This window comes from Caretta caretta, chromosome 17 (genome assembly GCF_965140235.1).
Source record: "Caretta caretta isolate rCarCar2 chromosome 17, rCarCar1.hap1, whole genome shotgun sequence".
Lineage (NCBI taxonomy): Eukaryota > Metazoa > Chordata > Testudines > Cheloniidae > Caretta > Caretta caretta.
The window spans coordinates 16974500-16998216 of NC_134222.1; the positions used below are offsets into that span (position 1 = coordinate 16974500).

Sequence of the window (23717 nt, forward strand, 5' to 3'; positions counted from 1 at the left end):
ACCAACGCAGCCACCCCTCCCCCAGCTAGTGGGGCTAGTGTGTTGCCTCCCCCAATTCCCAGGCTGTGTGCCCCATAGGGGTCAATGCAGCCTGCTAACTCCGCATGTCTGTGTATGGGCCTTGGGGTGCTCGCCCCCAGGCCTCCAGCTTGTATGTGGGCCAGGAGCGGTGGTTACTGCCTTTGTCATCAGACCCTGTGCCAGAACTGTCAGGGCTCCGGCCGTTATAGGGTGACCAGATGCCCCGATTTTATAGGAACAACGAGGAGTCCGGTGAGGCCTTAAAGACTAACAGCTTTATTTGGGCATAAGCTTTGGTGGGTAAAAAACCCACTTCTTCAGATGCAGATGTCTGGATACAGACTAACACAGCTACCCCTCTGATACGATTTTATAGGGACAGCCAGTCCCGATATTCGGGGCTTTTTCTTACATAGGTACCTCTTATCCCCCACTCCTTGTCCTGATTTTTCACACTTGCTATCCAATCACCCTAGGCTGTTATTATAGGTATGTACTTGTAGAAACCAATAATGTGTAATTCATAGCGAGCACATTGGTGTGCTCTGTCAGGTACTTTTAAAGAAATGCTGTCAGGCAGCACAAGGCCACAGCATTTAGGTTTTGGAAAGAAAAAATAGTTTTACAAACTCTATTATTCATAGAAATGGGTTTTGATTTTTTTTTAAATATAAAAACAGTGGATTTGAACTGCTTCCAATACAAACGCTGCAACACCATATTATATACAGGAACTAGAAAATGGAATGGCCTTTAAAAAGACCCTGATCACTGTCCATTTTCGCCATGCAACCTGAATGGAATGTAGAGGTAAACAACATAAATTGTGAAAAGCCTTAGATGTTACAAACGCTTTCACTTTTAATGATCTAAGATATCAAGTACACAAAGGATATTTGGTTTAAAATAACAAGATTTTTAATCTATTTTAAAATAATATATGAATGTATGAATCTGTCAAGATGCCTTTAAGTTGACAACAGATTGTCTAGCTATCACTAATAGCATAATAAAAAGTACAGTTATTTAACATTCCAGATACTGTTCTGTTTTCTCTATATACTTGTAACAGATCGGATATGAGAAGAGATTTTAAAAGGAAAAACTACACCACACATTTATTGGACAGTTCTTCCTTATAAATAGCATCTTCGGTGGGAACCTATCCTGGTTCTTTGTGGTACCGTTGAGAGGGAAGATAATGGATTCTTGCTGAGAAACTTCTAATATCTTTAAAGGTATATCCTCTGCATTATTTATTTGTTTTATTTTATTGAGCTGCTCTTCGGGTTTTTATTATTGAACTACAAGACATTGATTTTTTCCACAGTCTGATTGATTGCATCAGTATGGCTAATGTCTGACCCAGACAAAACCAGGCTGTCATATTTCAAAAGCATTTAAGAGGTGAGCTTTCTCAGCATCCATATTCACACAGCAGCCAGTTTTAGAGAATCTCATGTTAAAATTTAGGTCAGGAGAGATGGTTCCTGTTCATAGAGTCTGAGTTAGCTGCCAATAGGAAGATCCTACTTTGTGTATGTATGTGTGTTTCAGACTTCGACACCGGTCGCTCTGTGGAGTTTTGTGACATGGAGATCATGTGATTCTAGAAAATTTAAGCAATACATGTTAAAAAGAAATGAGTTGATCTCACATCACTAGTTCTTGATTTTCAGTTCTCTGCTGTGAGTTTTTTGGCCCGTCTTCCTGTGTGAGGCCTATCTCAAGCTATGAGAGTTGGCTTTAAGTTTTACAGGGTCCTATCCAACTTTTCTGCCAAGGGGACCCTTTCCTAGATCTCTCATGATAGCCTGTGAGCTCCTCTCCCTGCCTATAACTAGTAATAACAATACTTAGCACATTACATAGAACTTTTCATCTTCAAAGCTGTGTACAAACATTACAATCACTTGACAGATTGCTCATGAATTTAAACCGGGCAAGTCACTCAGCCTAAAAATTATGGGGGAATCTTCAGACATGGCGATATGGGTGGGGGATTGTGAATACTGAAGGACACAAAGGCCCATGGGGAAGAGGGACAAGATAGTCACCTGACGGCACAGGTTACCCCAAAGTGCAGCACCTCCCCAAGTGTGGAGCCGGGGGCATTTGCCCCTTCTTGAGGTCTAGATTCTGCATATGTAAAACAATTTAAATGAAGGGATTGGGGGGAGTGCTAAATCAATAATCAGTGAGATTTTAAACATTTTCTACTGAAGGGCCCACAGCAGAACCTTTCATTTCCAAGAGGGAGAGACTTTAAAGGACTCCTTAAAATATGGTTTCAGAGTAGCAGCCGTGTTAGTCTGTATCCGCAAAACAAAAGGAGTACTTGTGGCACCTTAGAGACTAACACATTTATTTGAGCATGAGCTTTCGTGAGCGTCCGATGAAGTGAGCTGTAGCTCACGAAAGCTTATGCTCAAATAAATGTGTTAGTCTCTAAGGTGCCACAAGTCCTCCTTTCCTTAAAATATGATACCTGCCAATATTTGAAACCTATAAATGGACACTTCATGAGCTGGTCGCTCAGTTTAAGTACACGAGGCTAGAGATTTTTGGATGGACTCAGTGGGAAAATAGTAAGTATTTTGCTAAAAAAAAAAAAAAAGAGAGAGAGACTCCACTATTTTCTGACAGGCTTGGCCATGTGAGCTACCGAGTGCCCCCTGCGCCGGGGCCATGCAGGACCTTGTAGGCTGGGGGACCAGCTGGCACGTGTGCAGTGACTTCCCAGAGCGGTGGCCGTGGCTCGCTACTCCGGAGTCAGACGGAAGGCAGGTCTGGCGAGAGCAGCCCCGTTGCTGGGACCCTGCTGCCGGGGCCTCTCTGCTGTTGTGACTGGAGACCCTAAGTCCAGCAGGGGAACTTCAAAGGGCACCGTCTCAGCGACCAACACAGCCAAAGACTCCGCCCCAGTTCCCAGGGCTGGGCCGCCTTCCCCGGAGGCCAGGGCACGGGCTGCACGCAGCGGCGGGCGGCTGCTGGGGCGAGCCCGGAAGGGGCTGGCCCCGGGAGCCCACGTGGAGCTGCAGCGTGGGTCCGAGCAGCGCCAGCCGCCGCCGCGGTCGCGTTATGGAGGCGGCCCCAGCCCCGCTTCCAGCCCCGACCCTCCCCGGCTCCGGCCCGCGGGGGGTCCTGCAACAGAACCGGCAGTTCCTGGACTTTTTCTGGGACATCGCCAAGCCCCAGCAGGAGGTTCGCCTGGCGGCCACCGAGAGCCTGCTGGGGTACCTGCGGGCCCGCGGGCAGGTCAGAGCGACGGAGCCGGGAGGAGGGGGGCTGGGGCCGCCGTGGGAGTTTCGGGGGGAGTCCAGAGCCCTCGGGGCAGCTGTAGGCGGGAGTGGAGTCCCGGGGTGTGGGGCGGAAGGGAGGTGGGGGAGCGAAGGGAATCGGGCTCTGCGGAGGGGGAGTCCAGGTTCCCACATGGTTGGGGGGAGAATCGGGCCCAGAGAGATGGGAAGGGAATTGGGCCCAGCGTCCCAGGGGGCTGGTTGGGTTCAGGAGGGGGTGGAAGGGTTAAGGCACTTGGGCCTAGGCTCTCGGGGGGCTGCTGCGATTGGAGCTAGATCCGGAGCAGTGTTTTGGTTGAGGTGAGTGGGTGCATAATCCCATCCCTACCTTCTACAGCTGTGAAGTAGAGGATCTGGTTACAGTGCAGTTGTTCCCTGGTCTGGTACCAATCAGTGTCCCTTTCCCCGGGTTAAATCCCTGAGCAGACCCAGGGTTTGATACAGTCGCAGGGATATATGCTTGGGCCTGGCTAATCTGAATTAGGGCAGTGAGGTGCATTTGTAGAACTGGGTATTCTTTGTAACTGACAGTCATGAGCCCAGTTGGGAGAAGTGGTCAGACAGTATTTATGTATTGACTAGCAGTACATCCTTATGATTTTCCTTATTGTAGGGAAGCATTCCTAAATGTACTGTATTTTTTAAAACATAATTTTTTAGGAAGATGAGCTGAAATATACTCTAAAACGATTGATAGAAGGACTGGGAGCAACTCGAGAGGCAGCCCGTCCCGGTTTCAGTCTGGCACTAGCTCAGGTTGGTATTTTCCCATGGGAGCGCACTCTGTATGGATTTCAGAGTATGCATCGATGGGTATGTTGGTAACGAAATAGTTCTAACTTGGCTTGGTTAAAGCATGGTGCTTATTTTTTGTTTAAATACTTGGGAGTTCTGATTGGTTAATCTCTGGATGCACAGGAGTCTTGGGAAGAGTTCTTGCATCTCAGAGTGAACTCTTGTAGGCCTGGTCTAAACACATACTGCTTTAGCTACACTGATATGGTAAAGCAGTCCTACCCCACCCCACACGTAGTGTGGACACACAGATGCTGGTTTAGCTTTTTCCCATAAGGTAAGGGGAATGTGTTCTATGGCAGGACTACAATTTCCTGAACATCAATCTTACGAACAACTAATTATATGAACCGTTTTTTTGCCGCTGAACGAGAGTTCAGTTCTTTAGCTGATGGTCAAGCAGCTATACAGGTTGGAAAAGATGAGAGAGTGGGTGACAAAGAGATGCAGTACTCACAAAGAAAAATCAAGCATGCTGTATAAATTTGTTACCATTCTTTGCGTACACTGGTATTGGACGATTAATGCATTAACTTTCACACCATACCCACAATCATTTTGAGATCTTCAGTGTTATGAACTTTTTTAGTTTTTATGAACTCATCAATCCACAAATAGTTCATAAAACAGGGGCTCTTCTGTACCTACATTGGGCACCTTTAGTGCGGACGCTATTGTGCTGGTATAAGGGTAGGACTGGTGTAACTATTGGTTTTTTAAAAAAAAAATCAAACCCCTCGCTGACATAGAATAATGCAAAACCTCTCCAATCCTTAACTCCGGGAGCCAGCCTTACCCTGCTCTGCTGTGAGAACCCCCGCTCCTGGGCTGTTCACGCACATGGAGCGTCGCAGCAGACCAGGCTTCAAAACAAGTTGGCCTCTGGAACTGATCGAAAAAACTGAAAACATTTAAAAATCAAAGCCAGTCTGCTCGTGTTTGGTGCCAGTCTGTTTGACCTCTGAAGACTGAAGTACCCTACCTTCAGAACAGGTACAATATGGGCAATGAAGACTGTTCTCTTTCATGCACCCCCTTGCTAGCAGGTCTCTGTTCTGACTCAGAAGGACCACCTCTCGAGGTCAAAGCATATTTTGTGCTCTACTGTAGACAGTTATACTTGAAAAATAGTGTGCACGCTATGGCTTTTTCCAGCATAGCCATGTCAAAAAATGGCACCCCTAACCAACATAGCTGTGCAGGGAAACTTTTAACTGTAGACTGGGTCTAAGGTTGGTAGAAAGAATCAGAGAGTTTGGTTCTAGTTCTTCGTTCAGTCTATAGTTGTTGAAGATAAATACGGATGTTGTGAGAGCATTTTCTCCTGGAGTTGAATCTCTGTCTCATGTTGGTCCTGATATCCAGGTTTTGCAATTTTTTGAAGAAATTCCACTGCATACTGTCCTGCAGCAGATAAAAGAAAAACACAACCTTGAGAGAGTAAAAAAGGTATGTCCGCCTTGTGCTCATAGCAACTCCAGACAGTAGTTGTAAATCCTCCGTATTCCTCAGTGAGTATTGATTACCTCGATCACCCTTGCTTTGGGGCCACTTTTAAGGTACATGATTCTATTTGTCTGTCAGAATCTGTAGTTACCCATGTTGTCACAGGACCTCGATGTGCCTGTACCGCTTCCATTGAAGAGGTTTGCATATGTGAATTGAGGGCAGCACAGCACCTTTTGCATGGAAGGATATTCAAGGTTGACTCTCCCTGCCTGCTTCTGGGCAGTTTTCACCTGCAGTGGGAGCTGTTGTTGAACATGAGATCTACCTGTTTTTGCATTTTGAATTGTTGGGCTACAGTGTTGATTTTCTTCTTTTCAGAAACTCTTTAGAAATGCTGCCTTTGGAAACTTTTTTGGGGTACTGGCTCTGTTCCAGTCTGGTCGTCTTGCAAAGGTAACATGGATGTTGCTTGTTCATGAGCAATTGACCTGGTGCTGTCCCAAATGTGGAACAAGACCTAGAGAGAAGGGATGGTCCATTGGTGGGGACTTTAGCCTGCGGACTTAGGAATCGCAGGTTCAAATCAATTTCTTGCTCCGCCATATGCTTCCTGTGTGACTGTGGGCAGATCAGTTAGTCTCTGTGCTTCAGTTCCCCATTTTACAAATGGAGGTAATAGCATGTCTCTCTCCCACGGGGGTGTCATGAGGATAAATACATTTAAGGTTGCAAGGTGCTCACTTATTATGGTGATTGTGGCCAGACAAGTACCTTAGATAGCTGATACCTGCTGCTAAAATCCCAAGCTTTGTTTCGTTCAAATTTGTTGTATACAGCTGGAAATCAGCAGCGTCAAGAAAATCCAGAAAATGTGTAGAAAAGTTATCAGATCCAATAACCTTTGATGTGAAAACTGGGGAGGGTGGGGGTGGAGAGGGGAAGGGAAGGATGGGGAGAGAGTGAGAGAGGACAGAGATAATATGGTAACCATATAAAAACTGTCTGTAGATAGAGGGACAGAGGAGGTAGAACAATTCCTTTCCAGAAGAAAGGTTATCACGTGTCAGTCACACACAGGGAATGCTGTATCGGGAAGATCTGACTTACGCATCAGGAAGCAATTGGGTCGGTTTATTATTAATAATCGTAAGGTTCAGCATATCCATTAGGAGTTAATAATGGAGCCATGAGCTTAACTGTGGTTGTGTACCGTTTACTTTTTTCTTGTTTTAATTTCTAGGACAAAAAGGCCCTCCTGGAGTGTGTCCGACTTCTGCAGAGCTTGGCCCAGCACCATGCCCACCTCCGAGATCTCCCCAGGAAAACGCTCGTTGACATCCTCTCGGAGGTATGAAGACCTGGCACCTGAATAGCGGAACTTTTTGTTTGTGGTCTTTGTTTTTTTCCTTAGGCTGGGTCTGAACCAGCTCCACTGATGTCAAAGGAGTCTTTCCATTGACTTCACTGGGTGTTGCACCAGATGGTTGGTGGTCCTGAAAACTGTCATGTGGGCAAGTCAGAATAGGGAAGCTCATTGTCCATAAAATTGGTGCAGCAGTATAAGTCTCCATGTGTTGCTCGGTGTTGGTTGCTCAGGATAGGGGTGGATATGTGTAGATTGTTGGGGCTGGAGGAGAGGTAGGTGATGATGAGAAGGGGAACTGAGGATTTAGCATAAAAAGAGTGTAGAATGGTTTATATGCATATTTCCGTGCTCCGTATGGTTTCTGTGGGTAGACTATGCAGACTAGCAACCTTAACTCTAAGTTTACCAACCTTTTGATGTAAGAATGTTCTTGGTCTAGCAATTTTGATATAAGGTTTTTTTGTATGCTTGCCATGCTCCTGATCTGTGGCAGATTCAGATACTTTGTAGGTTCTTCAACAATGGAGTTTGTCTTTTTTATTTCAAAAGCATCTATCCAGTTTATTCCAAAACGTATTAAAGTGTTCAAAATATTCAGCCAGGAAGATCCCATGGAGATGAACAACACCATTTTAAAATGGATTTATATTTAAGAAATAATACAAACAAATCATGGCTGTATAGCACTGAAAGAGAGAAGAATCAAAATGCAGCAGGAAGTTTGCAATTACAGCCATGAAATAAAGCTCTTAGGGCAGAGACCATCTGGGCCCCATTCTTGGTTTACCTTTAGGTTTTACTGTAGCAAACTAATTACAGCACGCTTTCTTCCTGTTGGCATGTGTGTCTCTTGTACATCCTTATAATCTTTTGTACCCATTGATAAATTTGGGTCCAATATTGTCCTGAGGTTTTGGGGTTTCTGTTTGTTTGTTACATCAGTAAAAATAAAGTTTTTATAAGGTGCCAAAAATATACAGTCTTTGCTGCAATCGATGATGGATCCCTAAGGTATTTTTAGGTCAGAATCTGTGTCTTATAGAAGTGAAGGAAAAGGGTTGATATCCCTTTTCCTATCAGATCCACCTTGGCTTTTGATGTTGTGCAGTCTTGTCTCTTAGGGCCCGTTTAAGCACAAACTTTGTACCCCTTTAACTATACCAGTATAATTACACTAGTACAACACCCCTAGTACAGCTACATTGGTATAATGGTGTAGTCGGTCAATATTGCTATTTCTGTATAGGAAGGAGAATATGCCATACTGGGTATAAGGCACCTTTGTACTGCTACAACTGCATCTGCTCTAGGGGATTTATAAAAACCCACCCCTTTACCTCATATAGTTATACTATTCAATAACTATGTATAGAGCCGGTATCACTTGCTGTGTTGCTTCTCAATTGCATTGCTGTGTAGATTCCTGAAGCTGTGTTTGAGGAAGTCCTGTTCAGCGCCCTACAGGCTGACCTCACTTCGGCCTTCAGCACCCCGGAGCAGCTGCACCTCCTGCTCGTGGGCATACAGAAATTTCCTGGGGTTCTGAAACCTGATAAGCTGAAGATACTCCTAGGCTCATCTGCCATCGTAACCATGGAGAACGTTCCCAGGTGAGCTGTAGGAGAAGGGTGTAAAGATGCCAAGTCTCCCAACTTCCTGAATGTAAATGAGAAACCTAATTGGGCTCTGATGCCTAGGGGTGCTGGATGCTTGCATTTCCATTGAATGTAATGGGAGACATGGTATGGAGCTGCTGCTGGGGTTGATGTTTATTCTTGGGCATCTCCAGACTGGCAGAGAGTGCTGCTCCCAATATTCAGATCAGTTGCTCATCTTTAGAGGCCGTGGCCGCAGATAACTTGTTAGTTTCCGTGCAGTTGTCTGTCCATTCCAGAAGGTGGTTAGAGGAAGGGATTTTGCCTTCAGAAAGTTCGTTCCTGACTGGATAGTTCAGTTTTCCTATCCTCCTGTGGTTGCTTTTCTCTCAAGGCTTGTGAAGGTTTTGAAAACTGCTGCCAGGTCTGAGAAGAAGGATAGGAATCTTCCACGTGTCGGGCTGGACTTGCTACGAGTGTCTGTGAAGGAAGGCGCCTTTGAACTCTTCTGGAAAGAAGCTGTAGAGAACGGGCTGCTTAAGGAAAAGTCAGGTCCTAATAGGTTTGTTTTAAAATGTCATTCATTGTTCTTAATATAATCTACTCTTCTGCTTCCTATCCGAACATGAATTCTGCTGCTGTATGGTGACTAAAACCTGACTAAAAAAAAAAGGGGGGGGTGGGGGGGAGAATTTCTCACGAAAAATCTGTCGGGTTTTTTATTTATATATATATTTTTTAACCCAGATCTAATTGTGACAAACTGAAGAAGCAGCTTTGCTGCAATCTAGGAAATACTGCTTGAAGTGTGATGATGTTTCCTGTTCTTAATAAATGGGACAAAAATTAGGCATATGTGATTGTGAGGACCATGGAAACTGGCAGAAGAACTTAAGGGCAGATGTACAACCTGAAACTACTGACACTGAAATCTGGTCAATTTAAGAATTATAACAGTGTCTGTCTTAATGTGAGATTTGGGGGTGGGCCAGATCCTGAAATTTGTGTCCATTCCCCTTTGTGTTGTTACCATGAGCTGAATTCAAATCCTTAGACCGTATGAACTCCCCATTTGGATTTGGATTTGACACAGAACTAAAAAGTATCTGTTGTTTCCATTTCTAACATGAAGGTGGTTGAGACGGCAAGAGTTAACTGTTTTAGCAAGTTTTCAGGGTAAGATACCAAAATATTTTCAAGAACAAAGCTCATCAGTCATCTGCTATATTGAGATTGATGCTATTGAGATTGGAGCCAAAATCTTGTGAGTGGTTTTTTGGCACTGTTTAATCTGAACCTGGGTTTGTTCACAAACCTGCTCCCTGAAACCTGACTCGAATCCAGAGTCAAACACTATTTCCTTGGCCTGTTGCTAAGGGATTTTGTTAACTTGCTGCATGCAAGCTTCAGGGAAAAAGAGAGGCCATTTTCCAACAGGAGCTGCCCAAATCTTGTATTTTGGTGCTCGAATCAGCATCAGGATAGATGGGTGAATGCTCATTTTATGCTCTGAAGTGCCGTTCTTTTACAAAATCTGCCCACCTTAGAGTGCTAGGCTGGTAGTGTCCCTGTAGTCTTGACTGCTGTCCATTTCTTTACATCTCTGTGAAGCACACACAGATGGTTTTCTTTCTCTGCCCTGTCCTTGTGTGTGGTGGTACTACTGTGTCCTTCCCTGAGGGAATCTGTTCTCTTTCCACTCAGTTACATGTGCTATCGGTTGCTGGGCAGCGCTCTCCCACTCTTGTCTCTGGACCAGCTACAGATTGTTCTCCGAGGGGAAGTGATGCGGCACTATGGGGATCATGTGGTATCGGCTCAGGTAGGCATCCCTGTGAGGATATGATGCAACCCATGCTAAAGACCCCAAACTCAAGAGCAAACCCTACCTGATACAGCCATTTTCAAATGTCGCATTACAGTATTGTTAGACCTTGTGTTGTTTAAGGCAGTATTCGCTGTAGGTATATTGGTCATTATGGGCTGAATTTGGATTGTTCTTTATCTTCATTGTGTGTTAGTTTCTGGTCTTATTCCTCAACTGCTATTATTTTAGGCTGAGATTTTTCAAAAGGAGTCAGCAATTGCCTAACTCTTTTTATTGACGTCGGGGTAGAATCCCCATTCATAGAATCATAGAATATCAGGGTTGGAAGGGACCTCAGGAGGTCATCTAGTCCAACCCCCTGCTCAAAGCAGGACCGATCTCCAATTAATTATCCCAGCCAGGGCTTTGTCAAGCCTGACCTTAAAAACTTCTAAAGAAGGAGATTCCACCACCTCCCTAGGTAACGCATTCCAGTGTTTCACCACCCTCCTAGTGAAAAAGTTTTTCCTAATATCCAACCTAAATCTCCCCCACTGCAACTTGAGACCATTACTCCTTGTTCTGTCATCTGCTACCACTGAGAACAGTCTAGAGCCATCCTCTTTGGAACCCCCTTTCAGGTAGTTGAAAGCAGCTATCAAATCCCCCCCTCATTCTTCTCTTCCGTAGACTAAACATCCCCAGTTCCCTCAGCCTCTCCTCATAAGTCATGTGTTCCAGTCCCCTAATCATTTTTGTTGCCTTCCGCTGGACTCTTTCCAATTTTTCCACATCCTTCTTGAAGTGTGGGGCCCAAAACTGGACACAGTACTCCAGATGAGGCCTCACCAGTGTCGAATAGAGGGGAATGATCACGTCCCTCGATCTGCTGGCAATGCCCCTACTTATACATCCCAAAATGCCATTGGCCTTCTTGGCAACAAGGGCACACTGCTGACTCATATCCAGCTTCTCGTCCACTGTAACCCCTAGGTCCTTTTCTGCAGAACTGCTGCCTAGCCATTTGGTCTCTAGTCTGTAGCGGTGCATTGAATTCTTCCGTCCTAAGTGCAGGACTCTGCACTTGTCCTTGTTGAACTTCATCAGATTTCTTTTGGCCCAATCCTCCAATTTGTCTAGGGTCTTCTGTATCCTATCCCTACCCTCCAATGTATCTACCTCTCCTCCCAGTTTAGTGTCATCTGCAAACTTGCTGAGAGTGCAATCCACACCATCCTCCAGATCATTTATGAAAATATTGAACAAAACTGGCCCCAGGACCGACCCTTGGGGCACTCTGCTTGATACCGGCTGCCAACTAGACATGGAGCCATTGATCACTATCCGTTGAGCCCGACAATCTAGCCAGGTTTCTACCTACCTTATAGTCCATTCCTCCAGCCCATACTTCTTTAACTTGCTGGCAAGAATACTGTGGGAGACCGTGTCAAAAGCTTTGCTAAAGTCAGGGAACAACACGTCCACTGCTTTCCCTTCATCCACAGAGCCAGTTATCTCGTCATAGAAGGCAATTAGATTAGTCAGGCGTGACTTGCCCTTGGTGAATCCATGCTGACTGTTCCTGATCACTTTCCTCTCCTCTAAGTGCTTCAGAATTGATTCCTTGAGGACCTGCTCCATGATTTTTTCGGGGACTTAGGTGAGGCTGACTGGCCTGTAGTTCCCAGGATCCTAAAGGTGGGCACTACATTACCCTTTTTCCCGTCGTCCGGGACCTCCCCCGATCGCCATGAGTTTTCAAAGATAATGGTCAATGGCTCTGCAATCACATCCGCCAACTCCTTTAGTACTCTCGGATGCAACGCATCCGGCCCCATGGACTTGTGCACATCCAGCTTTTCTAAATAGTCCCGAACCACTTCTTTCTCCACAGAGGGCTGGTCACCTCCTCCCCATGCTGTGCTGCCCAGTGCAGTAGTCTGGGAGCTGACCTTGTTCGTGAAGGCAGAGGCAAAAAAAGCATTGAGTACATTAGCTTTTTCCACATCCTCTGTCACTAGGTTGCCACCCTCATTCAGTAAGGGGCTCACACTTTCCTTGACTTTCTTCTTGTTGCTAACATACCTGAAGAAACCCTTCTTGTTACTCTTAACATCTCTTGCTAGCTGCAACTCCAGGTCTGATTTGGCCTTCCTGATTTCACTCCTGCATGCATGAGCAATATTTTTATACTCATCCGTGGTCATTTGTCCAATCCTCCACTTCTTGTAAGCTTCTTTTTTGTATTTAAGATCAGCAAGGATTTCACTGTTAAGCCAAGCCAGTCGCCTGCCATATTTACTATTCTTTCTACACATTGGGATGGTTTGTCCCTGTAACCTCAATAAGGATTCTTTAAAATACAGCCAGCTCTCCTGGACTCCTTTCCCCCTCATGTTATTCTCCCAGGGGATCTTGCCCATCAGCTCCCTGAGGGAGTCAAAGTCTGCTTTTCTGAAGTCCAGGGTCCGTATTCTGCTGCTTTCCTTGTGTCAGGATGCTGAACTTGACCATCTCATGGTCACCGCCTCCCAGGTTCCCATCCGCTTTTGCTTCCCCTACTAATTCTTCCCCGTTTGTGATTAGCAGATCAAGAAGAGCTCTGCCCCTAGTTGGTTCCTCCAGTACTTGCACCAGGAAATTGTCCAAAAACTTCCTGGATTGTCTGTGCACCGCTGTATTGCTCTCCCAGCAGATATCAGGGTGATTGAAGTCTCCCATGAGAACCAGGGCGTGCGATCTAGTAACTTCTGTGAGTTGCCGGAAGAAAGCCTTGTCTACCTCATCCCTCTGATCCAGTGGTCTATAGCAGACTCCCACCACGACATCACCCTTGTTGCTCACACTTCTAAACTTAATCCAGAGAATCTCAGGTTTTTCTGCAGTTTCATACTTGAGCTCTGAGCAGTCATACTGCTCTCTTACATACAGTGCAACTCCCCCACCTTTTCTGCCCTGCCTGCATTGACTCACCAAAAATTGCCAGCATTGACTTTGATGGGAGTGGAGTTAAGACAATGCTGAGAACTTTTGAAAATCCCATCCTTAATCCTTATAGTTTTTTTATTTTTCGTGGTGGGCTAGTGCCCAGAGGCCCCCATTAGGACCAGGGTCCCATTGTGCTGGGTGCTGTACAAACACATTTGAAGACAAGGTATAAAAGTGTCACGGATGCTGGTAAGTCAGGGGTTCCCAAACTTTTCACTGGCAAGATCCTGTTTTAATTAATTATTTCCTGTTAGGACCCCAGAGAGCCCATGTGCGAGGTAATGCCACATGGAGGATGCCATTTTGTAGCGCAAAATGGCGTCCTCCACCCAGCAAGGCTTCGCAAGAACTGTATGTGCGAGGTCACGCCGCATGGAGGACACTACTTTGCTCTCCAAAATGGCATCCTCCATGCATTGTGACCTCTCACCTACCAGACACGTGAGATCACGCTGTGCGGAGCAAAATAGTGTCCTCTTTGCGCATGCGTGCGTGCACACACACTCACACGATTGCTGTGACCCTGTCTGTTTATGGCGTGACCCCATTTGGGTCAGAACCCACAGTTTGGGAACTGCTGTGTTAAGTAGTTTACCATAAAATTGGTAAATAATCTGGTTGGGGCTGAGGTCTGAGTTTCATTTGGAATGTCACTGTAAAATTCATCCCTTTTGGCTCCAAGAAAACTAAAATAGTCATTTTTTGAGGGGAACTCACCAAAAAATGGCGCTGGCTAGGCTCTGTGGGCTAACACAATCCTGTTGCCCTTTGCTGTGGACACAGCAGTCATTGCTCTTTTCTTTTCTGGGGCAAGCCAATGTTCCAGGCTTCCATTGCTGGTATCACAGCAGCAGCTGAAGTCTGCAAGTGAGGGTATCAATGGCACCTTCTTGCTTTTTTTCTCTAATATCTGCAGATTGACAGGTTTAGTACATCTTGCTCCTGTTAGCCCTGCAAAGCCAAGACAGCTGTGGGAGAGTGGACTGAATTCTGTTTCTCTTTGTGCATCAATAGACTTGTTTACTAAATTCTGTTCCGTCATCCTTGTACGAGGCTATGGGATTCTACAGGTGACATGGAAGGCCTAATTCGAAGGCATAGAAATAAATGCTAATTAATTTTAATCTCCAGCACCTTTATTACTAGTTTGAGCTTCCAATCCCAGGTTAAATTAGCAGGGTTGGCTGTTGGAAAACTACTGCTGGATTCTTACTTTCCTCCAGGTCACCGGTATAGGTTATTGGAGACTGACTGCTCGTTTGGTGATTCGCCTGTTCCTAAAAACGTATCAATCCATTATATATATTTATTTTTTTACTTGTAAAGTCACCACATTTGATTCTCTTAATCAAGAGACAACCAACATGAAACCCCTGTATCCCGGTGCTTCTCCACTTTCAGCATAGAATCATATTTTAATGAAATTTTTCAGGGTGGTTCTGCTGATTTTGGACAATACTGACAGTGGGAGGAGCTGACCAATAGCATGCAAATGTAAGCTTATTCAGTTGTGCTTTGCAGACCTTTCTTTCTGAGGCATATGTTTTATGGCCAAATGGAGGTGGCTGCAGATTAATTACCTGTTAAATTTATTGGCTTTCTAGTCCAGGGGAAAATTCAGTCTTTAAATTTCATTACTGCTCCAGCTTCCCTCATTTCACCGTATTGATCTTGACATTTCATAAAACAATTTGTTTAATTCACTTAGAAAAGTTGCATTATATGGTTGGAATGGAATCACCATTCTTTTCCCCTTCAAGCTTTCTCCAGATATATTTTCATTCTCTTCACAGCACAGTTGAGCGAGCGGGGATGAATGTACGGCGTAGTTGAAACGCTGTGGGTTGTAAAAGACCATCACGAAAATGGGATAAATAAATGTATCTGGTGATGCTGGCCTGAAAGTTCTGACCCTCGCAGACTGCTGTCTGTGTCATTCTAGCATGTACGGCGTCTGGGTCTGGGATCTAGTGTCAACAACGCTCCCAGACTCAACATTTGAACCATTTGATCTGCACAGCTTTCAGAGAATTTGGAAGAACAGACTATATTTATATGTGCTGTGTTTCTACTGAAGGAAGCTAAAGCAGTTCTCACAAACTTTTTGGGCAACACTGCCAGCTGATGGTTCTTAAGACTTCACCTATATCAGTCCATGTGGTGTCTGATCTACCAGGGAGGGAGGGCTACTTGCAGTTTGAGATGAAGGTTTGGTGAAATCCAAGATCAGTGGCAGGTTAGAGCATGCAAGACTCCATTGCTGGTAGGTGAGGCAGTTTGGTCGAGTGGATAGAGCACTGGACTGGGCCCCAGGAGACCTGGGTTCTATTCTTGACTCAGCCACTAGCTTCATGGGTGACCTTGTGTAAGTCACTTCCCTTCCCTGTGCCTCAGCTTCCCCATCTGTAAAATGGAGCTGATGAGCTCATTGTCCAGCACTCTGTGATATACTGATATCTGATAGATCAAGCTAGCATGTAGGGCTGACCTGACCACTGAAGGGGTGAGTGGCTTGTGGGGATCTGGTGTATTGGTACTGCCCCGGTGAATGTTCAGACCCAGGATGTACCAAGCGCAAGTACAGAGCAAAGTCAGTTTTGTACAATGACTGAGTGTGCACATTTCTCTGTCTCCATCATGCAATATGATGGGCCGTAACCTGCTTGTATTGACTGTGCCTTTCAGCTTCCGGACCGGTTTAAGTTCGCTCCGGAGATGGAAACCTATGTTAACTCATTCCTAGAGGGCTGTGATGATCCAGAGAAGCAGCGGGCAGTGATGATTGGCTTCTCCACTCTGACCAATCAAGGCTATCCGGTTGTGCCCAGCTTCTGGAAGGTGGTGAAACACTTGCAGCCTGTAGCGTTGCTGAAATATGTCGACTGGCTCAAGAGGATGTTTCTTAGGCCAGAGTTTGACTGCTGCTTAGATTTCACCACCAGCCGACAGAAGCAGAACCAGGAGAAAGTAAATATGTGAGTGTATTTACAGCACAGCTCCCTCCTCTCTCTGATGCGTGTTGTATGCATCCTCCCATGTTTAGCTCTGTTCGGTTGGCCTGGAGGAGATGTGGGGCATCTCCAACAGCTGATTCACAAAGGCACTTTTAGCTGGTCCTAGGTCAGGAGCAGCTCGTGTTTTCTGTTCCCTTTATCCTTACTGGGAAACCATAGAAATTTCCTATTGGGAAAACCTCCTGGGAAAATTGGGGAGTCTGTGTAGGTGGTCTTTCTCACTGAGTCATTACTGTGCTACTAACCCAGCGGGGCACTGTGTCGCTCAGTGTCTTTTCAAACTGAGATGTAAAACTTAGGTCCTGATCAGTTGTGTTACAGCACTTTGTGTGACAGTTGGAGCACCGGTCAAATGATAGTTTGGGTAATGCTTACTTAAAATTCCAACTGCACTCCCTCAATTTTAGATGAAGTGAAGGATAGGGGCCTGTCTGTCTTAACTGTTACTGTGGTGTGGTACGCCAGCATGATGCTTCACCCCAGACATGGGCAAAGGCTTGTAAAGCATTTTGTGATCTTCCCGGGTTAAACACACTATGTCAGTATGTTGTACTCTCTTTGTGAATAAAGATCTTCAACCATAGGAACATTCTTGCTTTTCTTGAAGCAGTTTTTGGTGGAACACAGAAGCTCACTGGATCAGAATTGATCTGAGTTCATATTTGTTTATAAAGTGCATTTATACCAGCTGAAGAGCAAATGTAGGTCGCTTAGGAAAGGTAGCTTTATACATGCATCTGTCACTTCTTTCTGCATATGTGTCAGTATATGCTGCATTTGAGCTGATTTCTAGCTATATAGGGGCTTTGAGTTGCTAAAAGTCTACACGGTATTCAGATTCTCATCACCCATTGTTTCAGTGTTTTCTTATCCAGTGCAGTGTCTGAGCTTCTGTTTTATAATTGTATCCATTTGCTTATTGAAAGGACCCAGCACCGAGTGGTTCGGCTGAGAAAATGGATTATTGCCCGACTAGTCAGCATCATTGACAGTCAAGGGAAGAAGGAAGAGGATTTGGTGACAGACATTGTCAGGTGAGAAGGATTTAAAGACTACTTAGTGTCACCCAAGGGTGGGGTGATTCTTGCTAGAAGGCTGGAGTGGTACTAAAGCAACTGACAAGCAACCTTGGGCCAGTCACTTACGGTAAAAAGAACGAGGAGTACTTGTGGCACCTTAGAGACTAACAAATTTATTTGAGCATAAGCTTTTGTGGGCTGAAACCGACTTCATTGGATGCATGCAGTGGAAAATACAGTAGGAAGATATATATATATATATATAGAGAGAGAGAGAGATATAGAGCTATAGGTATAAGACATTCAAAGTTATAACATTCAAAAACCAGTCGGAGACCACTTCAGTCTCCCTGGTCACTCGATTACGGACCTAAAAGTCGCAATACTACAACAGAAAAACTTCAAAAACAGACTCCAATGAGAAACTGCTGAATTGGAATTAATCTGCAAACTGGACACCATTAACTTAGGCTGGGATAAGGACTGGGAGTGGATGGGTCATTACACAAAGTAAAACTATTTCCCAATGCTTATTTTTTTTCCCTCTACTGTTCCTCACACCTTCTCGTCAACTGTTGGAAATGGGCCATCCTGATTATCACTTCAAAAGGTTTTTTTTCTCTTGCTGATAATAGCTCACCTTAACTGATTACTCTCGTTATAGTTGGTATGGCAACACCCGTTTTTTCATGTTCTCTGTGTGTGTGTGTGTGTGTATATCTATCTCTCTTCCTACTGTATTTTCCACTGCATGCGTCCAATGAAGTGGGTTTCAGCCCACGAAAGCTTATGCTCAAATAAATTTGTTAGTTTCTAAGGTGCCACTCCTCGTTCTTTTTGCTGATACAGACTAACATGGCTACCACTCTGAAACCTGTCACTTAGGGTAGAATTTTCAAAAGCACCAAAATCACTAAGGAGCCTAACTCCCATTGATTTTCAGTAAGACTTAGGTTACTTAGGCACTTCATATGTGCTTTGAAAATTATACCCCTAAACTTTTGGGCCAGAGTTTCCAAAGGTATTTAGGTGTCTTATCTGCATCTTCAAGCACCTAACTACCTTAAAAAGTTGATCTTTGTTCCTAAATGAGTATTGTAGTAATAAAAATGATGTTGCAGGGTGTTAAAGGCCTTTTTTGAGGTACTGAGCACCCTCCTCTTCCATTAACTGCAAGTACCTGGCAGGGTCGGGTGCCTATAGAATTAATGAGGCCTAATTAAAATTTGTGAAGTGCTTGGAGATGCTTGCATGAGAAATGCTAGATAAGCACATGCTGTTTACAATATTGAATTTGCTTTTTGTAAAGGCTGCTTTGTACAGGTACACAGAACCCAAGTCAACTCTTCATTCTGCTCTCTTCCTTTCTCCTCTCTAGGTTTTGCTTCTTCCATGCTTTCTTCGAGACCCAGAAACCAACCTCTGAAATACCAGAGACGAAAACCCGCCCCTCAGTACCTCTGGATGGACAGTCTCACTCGACAGCTGCAAACTTGTTTTTCAGGTATGGACTTTGCCTGCGTGCATTTAATGTTAGAAGTTGATCTCCTTTCCAGAGAAAAGGAGCATATTATTATTTATTATTTGTATTGTCCATGGCTGGGGCTTCTAGGTGCTAAGACAAGTACACCATGATAAGTACTGTACAAACACAGAACAAAAAGATGGTGTCTGCCCCCAAAGAACTTACAATCCAAGTGCCAGGAAACAATGGGGCAATATTGTCTAAATAGACAAGACAAACACAGGGTAGGGGAATGGGTAGAACACACAAGCAGAGTGAACAATGTGATGGTGGGAAACATCATGTTCATTCCACCATTTTTTGGGGGGACGGGGTACTTAGGAGAGTGTCTGCTAAATGGGGGGAAAAAGGGGACGGGGGAGGGGGATAGGACAGGTGTAGAGTGAAACTGAGGTGAGAAGGGAGTGGGAGGGTTGGCGCCAACAGCCCATCAGCACAGGGCTCCGACAGCCAGAACATTCTGGAATTTTGACTTGGAATGTCCTGAGGTCCCAGCTTTGGCCGCTTCTGAGGAGTCTCTGGCTGGCTTCTCTGGGGTGGGGGGAAGGCACTGCCTTGTCCTAGTGCCCCCGGGGGGGTGTGTGTGTGTGTGTGGTGTCTCCCCTGCACAGTTGTGGGTCCGAGAGGGATGTGGCTGGACCTCGTATTGCCCCCTCCCCTGCAGTACGGCAGTCCCTGCTTTGGGTACTTCTGGCCCTACCAGGTGCCTGGCAGGAGACGGGGGTTATTGCACTTCTGTTGCATGAAGTGTTGTGTGCTTGTGCATCAGTGCAGCTATCACTGAAAGCCCTTTCCTTAGAGGTCCTGGGTAAAACTTCCTAGAAATGCTTAAGCGTCTTCTGAAAACAATAACTGACTCAAATTGTATCTGTGTTGTGCTGAGGTGAAGCCAGATTGCCTTTCTCCTCCAATTTCAGTTTGGCTCCCATTAACTGGCTGAGGGGAGCGCTATTTATGGACTCCAGAGAGGTGGGTTTTGTTTTGACACTGCAGAGCCTGGCAGGGTCATGTGGCTGCTCTCTGTTGCCTGCCAGTGGTGTAATACAATTCCAGTGATCCAGATTCCCTCGATCCCAAAAGTGTAGTTACCCGAATCCACAGTGTGTTCCAGTTGTAGCCCGTGTTGGTTAAGATAAGTATCGGTTTATCTGACCACCTGGTTATAGGCAAGTTTCGGCTGTCCCATTTCTATGAACAGGAGTACGTTGTTTTGGGGACCTGCTGATTGGTGCTCCACTGACCCTGCCTGTTCTTAGGCAAAAGAAATGGAGTATTGATCTCAGGGACATTGCTGCAGCTAACGCTCTTCTGTCAGGCGATTGAGAGGCCAGGTGCTCAAGTGCCCCTCTGTTGGAGGTTGGGAGAAGGGAGGAGGAGGTGGGGGGAGTATGAGTGGAGCGGTCACTTTGCAAAGAATCCTGTGAAGCGTTGTGGGATAAAGGGTTTGGGGAAGGATGGCCTTGTGGTTATAAGACACTGGACTGATAGTTGGGAGATCTGGGTTCAATTCCCAGCTCTACCACAGACTCCCTTGATGACCTTGGGCAAGGTACTTAATCTCCCCTGTGCCCCAGTTCTCTATCTGTAAAATGGGGATCATGCTTCCTGCTACAGTCTACTTAAACAGGACAGGAAGTCCTTCAGGGCAGGGACTCCTCTGACTTTGTGTTTATACAGTGCAGCTGGTTTTGGTTGGGGGGTTTAGCTACAGCTGTAGTACAAATGGGACCACAGAAGTGAACCGTGGCTACATTTTGGGCTCTGGAAGCAAAAAGCTTGCAAACTGATGTTAAATTAAATAAATCTGTGGAGCTACCCAGAAAGGAATAGAATGAGTGAGCCGTGTTTTCAGACCGGTTCCTCTAACTCATACCAGCCATTGTGGTGTTGGGAACGGATGGTGAAATAAATCAGGTTCAGTGGGGCGCTAGTCCATAATTAGTGTGTCTTGATGCTATAATAATCCAGTAAAACTAATGAAAACAGCAGCATTTCTCCATGTTAATGTGGCTCTCTCTGCTGTCTGCTTGCTTTTCAGTTTGCTTCAGATTTTAAACTCTCTGCCCGTGCTGGGAGACACGGCAGAAGCTGCAGCCCTGAGGGAGAAGCACATCCACGGTGTGACTGCAGACAGGAACCTGTGGATCTACCTCATTATCCAGTACGCCAGCGTCCTCCTGTCTCATGAGAAACATGTCAAGGCTGTGACTCCTTTCACCGCTGAACAGAGGGCTGCTTGGGACCGGTGAGAGGCTTGGGAAGTCTGGTGACTAGCTGTGGGGATGAGGAACGGCATTCGGAATGGCTGATGCATGCAGGAAATTGAGGCTTGCTTAGCAGAGTGCAAGAGATTTGGGGAAAATGGGCTCCATGAGTGTGTTTGCCCAGTCCCTTCTGTTGGTGTCTCTAAAACTGTGAGCTATGCCTCTGCTTTTGGGTCAGATCATCCTAGATCAGCTGATTTGTCTAGGCCGATGGGTATGTAACATGAGACAGTGGAAGCTGCCTGACTGAATAAGCATCTCCTCCACTCTGGGTGAAGCAGCCTGTATCTGCCTGCTTAGTATTTGCTGAGGGTGTATCCTAGATGTTAGAAGTGGATAAGCCCTGATAGGGCACCTAGTCCAGTGACTTGGCCAGTGCAGGATTGTTCCCTATTCTGTACTATGCTTTTTATTGCTTTGTCCAGTGTGGTTGAACCGTCCTAAGCAGTGCGGTTCTGTTCCTTCCCTTTGGAGACCCGTCCTCAATGTTTTGTTAGTCTGTGGAATTCTGCCTGAAATCCGGCCTGTGTTTTCCCTTTAACTTCACCCCATTGCGCCTAGCTAGACTCCCTTGCACCAACTCTAACTCTTCCTCTTTCCTCCCTTCAGATACTTGTTGATGGTCATGTGACTTCCCACTGCCATTAGCTTTCCCAGGCTGGATTTCTCTTTTAATCTTTCTTCCTAGAAGGCCAGTTCCTTTGGCCCCTATCTGACTGTTCTTTTCTGAACTCATTCTCCTCTAAATAAGTATGCTGTTGCTGTGTATTCAGCTGAAGTCTATTGGGAATCCATGCCTTGCCCTAAATACATTGTTATTTAGAAACCATACAGAGAGTGCTGTTGCGAGAATTAAAGCGAAGACCTCTGTTACTGCCAATTGTTAGTCAAAGACAGATCCTTTCCTACATGCTTTGATGTCATTCTGGTCTAGTAAAATTGCCTCTGAGTATTGAAGTGGTGCAGTTGATCTTGCTGGTCTCTGCACAGGTTAACTGAAGCTCTTGCTCTTGTTTGAGATTACATGAACTTTATCTTGTAACACTGAAAGGCCCATCGTTGTTTGTCTCTTCAGAATGCTGCAGTCTCTGGAGAACCTACAGAAGAAAGAGAAGGAGTCCCGCAGTATGGAAATCTTTGCTTTCCAGCACCTTCTGCTCTTAGTGGGCATTCATCTGTTCAAGGTAACAGCCGTAGTGCACATTGAGCTATATAAACCATGCTGATGTCTGCTGGGCTTTTTCAACCGCTGGCTGGAACAGTTTGAGGGTTCCTTTGTGTTTGGCAAGATATGACAAGAATCCAACACTGGTCATAAGCATTGAGCTTTCAGCCAACAAAGGAAATGCGTTTGGCTATCAGGTAGGGAGCAAGAGTGATTGGGAGCTGGCATCCTGGTTTCTAGTCCCAGCTCAGCCTCCAACTTGCTGTGCGACTGTGGCAAGTCGCATACTTTCTTTGCTCCTAAATGGGATAATGTTGCTGCCTTCTCTGGGGTGTTGTGGTGGTTGATTAATGTCTGTAAATGTTTGGAGTTCCATTGGTGAGTGGTATTTATACACATGCAAAGTTATTAATACAGTGGGGGTTGGAGGACTCACGTTGGACTGTCCATCAGAGTCCTCATTTAAAATATAAAGAGGATCCAAAAATACATTGTACAAAGTGCTGCTATTTTCAGACCCTCCACTTTGGGATTGGCATCTTGTTAAAATAAGAATCATGTCTGCTACTGGTAATACAAAGCAACCAGAAAATCCTCACTCTCTTTCTCATCTTGGCCACCCCAGCTGCCAGCTTTGCATCATCTCCAGCTCAGGTGTGTGCTATGGGGTGGCCTGGTGCTGACGGCCAAGGTGGGCTCTTCAGTTGTACGTTCTGCTTGAACTGGAATCCCTGATCTGAGCTATAATATAATGTTCACGTGCACTATATATACAGAAGACCAGTAAAGCATTTTCTGGCAGTTAATGACTGGAAAGTGAGGGGCTTTAAAACTGCACTCTCCTTGCAGAATTGTTCTACATACAAAAATCCTTTTTTTGGGGGAGTGTAGGGCAGTTGCCTCTGAAGTGCTGAGATCCCTTCCTTCCCATGGACTTAACTCCTGACTCTCCATGGCAGTTTCCTGAAGGCCTGCACAACCCTGAAGCACTGGGTCCAGTAGGTTCCCAACTAGTCCTGTTGACTCCTGCCCTTTGTCCTGCGATATCCACATGGTTGAAATGACAATCCCAACATGTCTGTGGGCCTAGCATCCTAATGGTGGCACATTGTGCTGAAGTCGGGAGCAGAGATGGGTACGTTTCTTGCATTGTCATTGCACTTGCATTGGTAGAGGGTATTCACTGCCTGTCTTCTCTCTCTGCTCGTGTTTTACATCGAACAGACTCCGGCAGAAACCGTGGACCTTCTGAATGACCTTCTGAACTGCATTGAGAGGGCGTTTGACAAGAAATCCAAGAAGAAGAAGCCTGGTGAGTTCCAGTTTAAAGAGAGAGACTTGGGGAATTTATTAACAATCCTTTATTCTGTTAATGTGTTTTCCATTGCCCAGAGCACTGGGAGCCTACCA

At 45.4% G+C, this 23717-nt stretch overlaps 1 protein-coding gene across 1 annotated transcript in view; it reads left to right on the forward strand.

Moving 5' to 3' along the window:
* Window positions 1-3053: 3053 nt before the first annotated feature.
* MYBBP1A (MYB binding protein 1a) overlaps window positions 3054-23717 on the forward strand; it is a 79858-nt gene continuing 59194 nt past the window's right edge. The window contains exons 1-14 of the mRNA XM_048823825.2: window positions 3054-3279; window positions 3981-4076; window positions 5481-5564; window positions 5943-6017; window positions 6805-6912; window positions 8350-8540; window positions 8920-9087; window positions 10230-10347; window positions 16006-16295; window positions 17261-17368; window positions 18732-18857; window positions 20917-21123; window positions 22218-22326; window positions 23532-23619. Of these exons, the coding sequence (XP_048679782.2) occupies window positions 3103-3279; window positions 3981-4076; window positions 5481-5564; window positions 5943-6017; window positions 6805-6912; window positions 8350-8540; window positions 8920-9087; window positions 10230-10347; window positions 16006-16295; window positions 17261-17368; window positions 18732-18857; window positions 20917-21123; window positions 22218-22326; window positions 23532-23619 (1945 nt within the window). The 5' untranslated portion in view covers window positions 3054-3102. The remainder of the gene's footprint in view (window positions 3280-3980; window positions 4077-5480; window positions 5565-5942; window positions 6018-6804; window positions 6913-8349; window positions 8541-8919; window positions 9088-10229; window positions 10348-16005; window positions 16296-17260; window positions 17369-18731; window positions 18858-20916; window positions 21124-22217; window positions 22327-23531; window positions 23620-23717) is intronic.